Source organism: Arvicola amphibius, chromosome 8 (assembly GCF_903992535.2).
Source record: "Arvicola amphibius chromosome 8, mArvAmp1.2, whole genome shotgun sequence".
NCBI classification, from domain to species: domain Eukaryota; kingdom Metazoa; phylum Chordata; class Mammalia; order Rodentia; family Cricetidae; genus Arvicola; species Arvicola amphibius.
Genome location: NC_052054.1, coordinates 84,082,141 through 84,091,632, shown reverse-complemented (window position 1 = coordinate 84,091,632; position 9,492 = coordinate 84,082,141). Strand labels below are relative to the sequence as shown.

The 9,492-nt window shown below is 43.6% G+C and overlaps 1 protein-coding gene across 1 annotated transcript in view; it reads right to left on the bottom strand.

The window, feature by feature from the left end:
• Positions 1–457: 457 nt before the first annotated feature.
• Tdrd12 (tudor domain containing 12) overlaps positions 458–9,492 on the bottom strand; it is a 69,882-nt gene continuing 60,847 nt past the window's right edge. The window contains 8 exon segments of the mRNA XM_042055614.1: positions 458–719; positions 1,348–1,414; positions 1,498–1,651; positions 1,738–1,851; positions 1,932–1,995; positions 3,534–3,643; positions 7,184–7,356; positions 9,144–9,236. Of these exon segments, the coding sequence (XP_041911548.1) occupies positions 625–719; positions 1,348–1,414; positions 1,498–1,651; positions 1,738–1,851; positions 1,932–1,995; positions 3,534–3,643; positions 7,184–7,356; positions 9,144–9,236 (870 nt within the window). The 3' untranslated portion in view covers positions 458–624.

Sequence of the window (9,492 nt, the reverse complement as noted above, 5' to 3'; positions counted from 1 at the left end):
AGGTTCCTGCAGGCCATTGATCCCACTGAGCTGAATCAAGTCTATATTACCTTTGGGAAAAGAAGTCAGTTTACTTCTCAGTAGCTCTAAGTCTGGAAAACTTAAGGAGTATTTGTGTGGTGGCAGCGAATCCATCTATGTCATGGGGAAAGGGGCGGCAAGCAGCAGCTGGGTGCACATTTGTAAGGTGGAAACCAGCTTCTGCGGGTAACAAGTTTGAGCAGTGTCACAGCAGGTCTACATGGCAAATGAGGAGACTAGTCCGTATAACACAATCTTACTAACGTCACAGCCTGCGCTCTGTCACTATACTGGGCGTCAGGGTGAGCTAAGAGTCAACGAGAGGACACGCTGGACAAGCTTGTAATCCTCTGCCCCAATCTCTTGAGTGCTGAGATGAAAAGTGTCCCCAGTGTTCTGTGTCCCTTCCTGGACTCTCCTTTGACAATCTTATCATAACCTATGTTTGCCTGCTTTCCTTCAGTTAAGAACTTCTCATCCCCACCCACCCCAGCACCACACAGTACAGTGACGATTCACTCTCCAGGTGAAAAGCTTCACGATTTGTTTCCGTGGCTCAGTCACACAGCGATGTCCGCCTCTGTTCGGCTTTCTCTCACAGGCTCACTCGCTGTCACTCCCACCAGTAGTGTCGGAAGAGGTGCCGCTGTTCTCAGCCAACACTGCCACTTTGCAGGACAGGTTTTTAGAATTTACAACTAGAAGATTTGGTATTAAAAATGGTTTAGTATAGGTGAACTGCCTACCTCCATCATTTTGGTCAGTGCAGCAAATGTCCCATAGGTCTAGCTCTGTTTTCCTCAAATTATTTAAGCAAGCAATGACAGGTAAAATGCGTCTGCTCTTAAGCAAGTAGTTCTTCTAGAAAGGCTATCGTAAGAGTTTCTCGGGTGTGTTTAAGACCTGATGGTATAGTTCCATTGAGCTTCCTACCATCCTCTGCACTCCAAGTATTTAAAGAAGCATATTTATGCCAGGCGGTGGTGGCGCACGCCTTTAATCCCAGCACTCAGGAGGCAGAGGCAGGAGGATCTCTGTGAGTTCGAGGCCAGCCTGGTCTACAGGAGCTAGTTCCAGGACAGGCTCTAAAAGAGCTGCAGAGAAACCCTGTCTCGAAAAACCAAAAAAAAAAAGAGAAGCATATTTATCACTAAATATCATTATGTACCCATACCAGAACATTTGGCACCAAAATCAACTCCAATTTTTGGGGACTTAAATTACCAGCCTATTTCTACAAAGGCAGAACCCCTAAGCACAGCTGGTGTGTCAACCCACTTTCACTGCCCCAGCCCCCAAGCCCAGGAGCAGGGCTGCCCATCTCACCCTTGGAGAAGGGGCTGTCCTCTTCACATTCCTCCCAGTGATCAAAGTCAAAAGCCACATTAGGATGCTGTGTGACAAACAGTGGACGCAGGTCAGTAAGTGCAAAGAGCTCAGGGCCAGGCGCGGCCAGTCACAGGCATGCCAACTCACCCTCTGCTTGAGCAGGCCGCGCCAGCGTGCCCTCTTTTCCTTTGCAAGTGTGATTAGTGGTTCATCGTCTTTAATTACACACTTGCAGTCATCTTTCCTTATGTCACCTTGCAGCTCCATATCAGCCAAGTAAAACTTGTCTCCTACCCAGGCACTGGGTTTACAAAAAGAAATAAAGTTGGCCATCTAAAATGTAGTGTGTGATTTCAATTTTACTTTATCACACACACACAGACCTACCTGAAAATGACTCTGTCTGTAAAGAATTTACACTTATAATCTTTGACATTCCTTATCTTTATCTTTAAGATGAGCACATCATCTTTCTGGAACCACTTTACCTGTGGGTGAAAGCTAGAAGGAAAGAAAGGGGTTGTACTTGTTAGCTCACCGCAGCATCTAGGGAGGGCCAGGCGCAGGAGCACATCACATACCTCCTCAGGTGTGGTTGTGGAGTTCTGCTGATGGAGTCACTGCCAGTGTCTTCAGATAAAACTTCTGTATAAAATCAATGTTAAAATTTCCACAGGTTATTTATATTATAATGCACACTTTTTCAATACCCAAGGAAACTTTTACATGAAGAATTTATGTTAAGAGTATAAATTTCAGCTGGATGTGGTGGCCCACACCTTTAATCTTAGCATGAAGAAGCAGGCCAATTTTTGTGAGTTGGAGGCCAGCCTGGTCTACATAGTGAGATTCAGGACACCCAGAGATATGTAGAGACCCTGTCTCAAAAAGCAAACAAAAAGAGTATAAATGTCATAAAAAACTTAGGTATCTAGTAGCAAATAATGATCAGAAGAAACTAAAATGCACATCATTTAGGAAACACTATCTAACATATAATAGACTTCCAAACAGTCAAGTTTCTGGGAGAGTAAAGCGCTCTGTGGAAGAGGACCTGTGCCCCACTGCAGGCGGTGTGCACACAGAAACCCAGGCTTCCTATGCTCCCTCAACCTGCAGGCTTCCAGAGCAGCTCAACACACGGACGGAACTACTGCTGAGCAAACATTTTCTAAGACAATGGAATTTAGCCTTCTCTACCTAAAATATTTAAAATTATCATTCAAAACTTAAAAAAAGGCTCTAGGTTTCAGTCACAGCAATGCAAAAAGTAAGGGTTAAGCAGCTTTCATCACAATATACCCTCCTGAGAAACAACCTTAGTGTTTCCCAATAAACTCTGGTATATTCAAATTATAGACTATAACCTAACAACTAAAACAAAAACGAAAACAAAAACAAAACCAACTCTGGCTATAATGCTAATGACTGGAGGAAACCACAGGCTTTGAACTCAGCAAAACTGATAGGGACAGGAATAAGAAGAGCTGATCACTAGGGAGGGCTCTGGAAACATCCAACCGAGGCACACGCACAGAGACAAACCCGAAGCCCTATCCAATTATTCACTCATTAGACACTAGCTACAGAGAAAGCGGACAGCACTGTGCTCCGCACCTCACAGGAAAAGGTGGAAAGACCAGAGTGGGCACAGGACTCACCAAGACCAAGGTTTCAAAAACAAAGGAGATTTATTTGCCCCAGAGGTAGGGAGGGAATACGAGACAAAGACAGGAAACAGAGGACAAGGGAGAAGGAGAAAAGAACGAGGGGAGGGATATTTGCCCCAGAGGGACAAAGGACTGCCTCTCGATAGACAGACAGACCCATAGGCAAATGGCAAATGGCAGTCTATAAAGGGAAAGGGGGAAACCCCTGAGGTGGTTTGTTTTGATAGGGCATGCAAACTAGGGTAGCCCAAAAGGGATGTTTTATTGTGGGACTTCAATACTGGACCTTGGTAGTCAGTCTCAGGAGGAAGAAGTAGTCAAAGATGGGAATGGGCTTAGTGGCTAGCTTTAGGAATATAGTCTAACAGTTTGGTAAGACAGAGGCAATGGGGGAGGACAAGACCTGCCAGAGGTATGTTTGCCAGCTCAGGCCTGCTAGAGCCATTTCAAAAGGAAAGCCTAAATATGGGAAAATCTCGACTTGGAGTTAGGTATCTTAAATGTAGCACTAACCAGCCTTCTGGGTGTCCAAGTCCACCTTGGAAGCAGCACTTTTTTCTGTGTCTCCATCTCCCTGCTGAGTGCCCTGCAGACACATGGCATCTTCCACTGTGGTAGGTGTCCTGGATAAAAGAGCCAGAGGTTAACTGGACTTAAGGAGACTGGCAAAAGAGGACATAGACACTAAACAACCTGCTTGTCAACCTGGAGTCGGACCTCCACGGAGCCTCTGTGACTTAATGGGCAATGGCAGTGCAGGACCGGTTAGTTTTGCCCAGTGTGCCCTTGTTCCAAGTAAGCACACGTGAGCAGAGGAAGGCACGCTCTCATTTACTCAACCAGACTTTCCTTCCAGCTCACTGAACCTCTGGGAAGAAGGGCTGTGCCGTTCCCACTAAACAGAAGAGCCTAAGTGCAAAGCTAGCTCAACACCCTCCCCACCGGTCTCCTAGGATGTATTCCCAGAGTCTGTGTTACCAGTTTGGGCCAACTTCTAGAAATACTGTTCATATAAAAGGAAGTATCACTGAGGTAGGGGCAGGCCGGTGACTCTCCAGTTCCGAGGTGGGATGAGGTGGTTGAGAGGTTAAGACTAAGATGTGGCTTTAAAAAATCCATTTACATCTTTTTTTATGCACACAGAAGCCTATTACATCTAACACAACACCCTCTGATTTTTCCTATTAGCTACCCATAGATTATTTCATTCAGGTGACTGTGTCTGCCCCCCTCTATATCTATCTATCTAGATATAAAGATCTATATATTGGTCTATACACATATATAGGTAATAGACATAAACAGGTATATATAGATCTATAGACCTCTCTCTATATAAATATATTATCTATAGAAAGAGCTCTCTCTCTCTCTCTCTCTCTCTCTCTCTCTCTATATATATATATATATATATATATATATATATATATATATATATACACACACACACACATATATATTACAGTCAAGAGTGGTGGTGTGATGTAGGAATGTCCTTCTGTATGTCCTTCTGTATACATATGTGAATATGTATTCCTCTCATTGGTTAATAAAGAAGTTGCTTTGGCCTATGGCAAGACAGAATAGAGACAGGGAGGAAAGCCAAACTAAATTTAGGGAAAAAGAAAGGCAGGTCAAGAGAGATGCCGGTGAGAACAGGAGGCCAGAACACTTAAGGTAATGCCACAGCTACATGGCGACTGAGTTCAATTCCCAGCACCGACATGACAGTTAGCAACTATCTGTAACTCCAAGATCTGACATACATGCAGGCAAAACACCAATGCACATAAAATAAAAATAAAATTGAAACAAAATTAAGCACAAAGAAAAATTATCCAGTCAATAATAAATGGGTTGATGAACTGAATAGACAAATCCTCAAAAGAAGAAATACAAATGATTAATAAATACTTGGGAAAAAGAATTCATCCTTAGAGGTCAGAGAAATGCCAATTAAAAATGCTTTGATATTCCATGTCGCCCCATCAGAATAACTATTGTTATGAAAACAATGGCAGCAGTAGGTGGTGGCGCATGCCTTTAATCCTCAGGAGGCAGAGGCAGGCGGATCTCTGAGTTTGAGGCCAACTTGGTCTACAAGAACTAGTTCCAAAGCTACAGAAAAACCTGTCTCAAAAAAAAAAAACCCAGAAAAAAAGACAAGAGAAGACAAGAAAAATTCTGGTGAGGATGTGGTTCCTAAGGGTAGGCATCTATGGGATGGGAATCAGGTCAGAGGTGCTCAGAACTAGATTTAGGTCCTCTGCAAGAACAGCGGGCACTCTTAACCACGGAGCCCTCCCTCCAGTCAGATCCCACAGTTCTTACTTGCTCATTCTTACTAACAAATAAGCTGATCCCAGGCCCCTTTCATCTTGTAACTGCACACTGTCAAGTGGAGACTCCAGGCTTTGGTTCTATCTCTAGTTGGTGTCCACACTTTTCTCTCTGATAAACTTTTCATACAACCACACTCTTCTCTCCTTTTCCTTGAGATACAACTTCATCCATGAGCCACGACTGGCTTCAAAGGTACAGCAATCCTCCTGTCTCAGTTTTCTAAACCCTGGGATTACAGACAAGTGCCAGCATGCCCAGCTAGGTACAAACCCTTTGGAGCTCATACAAGCTGTGTCTATCTTCCCTCCGAGGCTGCTAGTATACTGTGCTAGTTACTTTTCTCATTTATGTTACAAAATACTGATACAATCAATGTATGGAAAGGTTTATTTTCTGACTCACCTTTGAGGGTTCAGTCCATTGTGGGGGAAGGCATGGGTGCAAGGGGCAGCATGAAAGCTGGTATTCAGCTCACTCTCTTTGTTGTCTGGGGCCCCGCCTATATGACGGTGCTCCCACATGTAGGCAAATCTTTCCATCTCAACCCAACACAATCTCAAAAGACCCTTGGATGCATGCCCAGGGGCTTGTCTCCTAAGTGATTCCATAACCCATCAAGGTGACAATCACTTCTCACAGTGACTTCACTACATGGTTACTATTCAAAATTGCTCTGCCCACTGGAAAATATTTATATTTATTATATTTTGTATGTAGTGGGGGGCATTACATCTCATAGCACACAGATGGAGATCAGAGTTGATTTTCTTGTTCCAACATGTAAGTTCTGTCAATCAACTTAAGGGCATCAGGCTTGGCAGCAAGTGTCCTTATCCCCTGAGCCATCCTGCCAGTCCACAGCCAGCATGGTGTGATACCTCAATATTATCTGCAATAGCCAAGTCATGCAATCAGGCTAGCTGCCCACCAGTGGTGAATGGATAGAGAAAATGTGGAGAATACACACAATGGAGTTTTACTTGTCTATAAAACTTAAATCATGTCATTTGTGGGAAAATAAAAAAATAGAACTAAAAATCATTGTATGAAGAGAAAGAAGCCAGACTCAGAAAAATACTGTATTTTTCTCATATGCAGAATCTAGATTTTTTTAAAAGATGTCAAAGTAGAAAAGGGGAGGAGGAGGAGGAGAGACAAGATGGAGAAGGGATAGAAGGGCAATGGCAATATGATCAAAGAACATTATGTGCATATATGAAAATGTCACAATGAGACCCATTATTCCCTGCAACACATGCTAATACAGAAGAAAAACTAGTGGGCAATAGCAGTAAGCACAACTCAATCCCACCTGTCGGAAACCATCCTGAATCACAGCAGCACATGTGCAGGGGAGGGCACTGTGTCCTGACTGACATCTTCCTAGCCAATAGCACAGTAGGTAAGCATCATGACAAACTCAAAGGACACTAAGTGCACAGTTAGTTCTACAGTTCTACACACATAACAGATGAATGTATACTCAGTGTCAGGTACTACAGCCAGAGCAAACAAAGCACATGTGTCCTCAAGCCAAGTACAAATCCAGGGAGTTCCATCTCAGTTTGTCACCGCCCCGCCCCCACCCCGTGTCCCAAGTGGACTATCAAATGGCACACTGTGCTATCTGCAAATAAAATGTCAACAAAAGTCCGTTCTGTAAAAGAAACAAAACAACATGCCTGAGATTTGTTTATACTGTTCCAGCAACACTAGGGGGTAAGCTGGTGAGCCCTGAAAGCTCTTAAAGCTGAGTCTAGAGCACGGAGATTCCTCTAACCTAACATAGCTTTTACAAATGGAAACAGAAATGCACTTACGAGGTCTGGCCCAGAAGGTCCTCGAAAGCTGGAAGTTTGGCTTCTTTGCATAGTTTTTTCAGTTGTTCTATATGTTCTGAATTATCAATACCCATTCCCATGGACAAAATTTCAGCTCGAACATTATAATCAATGATAGAGGTTTTTAGATTTGATAGTTTTGTAACATGCACCTTCAATCAAAGGGGGGAAACATTTGTAAGAGTCACATTGGCATCTTGACTGGATCACAAGCACTCTCACAACCTCTCAAGACTTCCTGCAAGTCAGATGCACTTGGATACATGTCTCAGTATGCAAGGGCTTCTTACTGCAGCAGCCAGTTACTTTATCACTAAGATGATGGTAGAATCCTCTAAGTCCCACCCCACACTGTGGAGAGCTATGGGCAGAACCCTAGTATGACACCCTAGTATACAGCAACCTAGGATGCTGTAGTCAGATACCCTTCTTTGGATTCTCTGACAAGGCTCAGAGTTCTCATGTGTCTTGAAGGACTCCTCCAGTCAAGTCCTGTGTTCTACACTGTTTTTATCTCTCTCTCTCTCTCTCTCTCTCTCTCTCTCTCTCTCTCTCTCTCTCTCTCTCTCTCTCTCTACCTACCTACCTTTTCTCTAGCCAACGCATTTCAATTTGTGCAATTTCAGCAAGCTATGAAAATCTGCAACAGTGGATTCCTCTGTGCAGAGGTGTGGACACAGGTCAGGTGCCTTTCTGTGGAAGGGCAGGGATGGAAACAGGCTGGTCCTGCTGCACATGTTCCTAATGAACCCTGGGCACACACACTGCAGCTGAGGGATACACAGAAGAATCTGCCTTCACTCAGAGTGATGGGGAGAGTTGCTCTGGGAAGGGAAGCCAAGCTGGGGTGCTGCTCTCCTCATGCCCCCAGTGTGTCAGTAGACACTGTCATACACTTTGCAGCTGTGGAAACATGTTTGCCAAGAGGGTTTTCTTTTTTACTTCATATTGTGATGGCATTAAAAAAAAACCCTCTGCTTAATAAAGCTTCCTTTTTCTCTAATAAAGAACAACTCCAGTCTGAGCTATGACGATACTACTTAAAACTCCTAAGTGCCTACCTACCTGCTCTGGTAATTGATACTTTCTGTTCCTAAAAATGACTTTTTTTTCTTATTCATAAATCTTATACTCCAATTTCCCACTTGAATGTGTTAAGCTTTTTTATCCTTGTGCATTTTACTTTGAACAAGATGGGAACTGAATTCCTTTAAATATTATAAATAATAATGAATAAGGCTTGTCTAACACAGAAGAACTGTGAAGAATCCTTGAGTTGCAAGGAGGAAGGGACAGTGTCAGCAGGGACATACAGGCCTGAGCCACACACCACTGTGTCACACTTTCTCTCCATGCTGACCCCAGAGAAGCCTCATCTGCTCTTTTCCCAAACATGGAACTCAAGGGCGCACTCCAGCCTTAGCACCATGGAGCACAGCAAATGCCCAGTGAAGACATGAGGCCGACACTGAACACGGCTGAGCGCCAAGGACTGCACTCCTCATGCTAACTACTGAGCATGCCCCAGGGCTTTAGGAACTAGGAAAGGCAGGAACTGTGGCAGCAGACACTGACCTGTGACTTCTCAAACAGGTTGGACAGTGGGCTCAGAAGTCCCCATAACGGTTTGTGATTTATAACTCAAGGGTAAAATGAAATACCACTATAAATTCTGGAAAATGCCACATGCAGTAAAGATTCATGAACATCAGTTATGTTACAGACGTGTATTACACATAATGCCTGCTTGACAGTCACCATGTAAACAAAACCCAGACAAAACCAAAACCTATACCAAACCTATGACCAAACATTAAAAGCATCTCTCCTAGCATAGAACCCCAAATAAACCTTCATTTCGAACAACAGACTAGGGTCCTTTATATCATTTTTTTGGGGTCATCCAAGCAGATTCTTTTGGAGAAAACTGAACACTTACCATCGGATCAATCCAAAGCGTATTTCCCAAGGCTAGAACCACTTTGGCATCATGCATTTTCCCAACAATCTTATGATGAATGTATCTAGTAACCTGGAAAAAAAACCTCACTTTTGTTATTCAACTGACGCTTCAAGCAAGCATCTCATCCAGCATAAACTGTATGGAACATAGTAGATGCTACACATTGTACCTGCTTCTCAACAACTCCATGAGGCTAGGTAGGCATCAGCCCCCTTTCTTTCCAAAGATGCAGGAACTTCCCCAAGACCTCATGTAAATTCTGAAAACTGGTGAGGATCCATGCCTTTGGACCTGTAATGTTCTTTCTCACTATGGCTGGTGAACC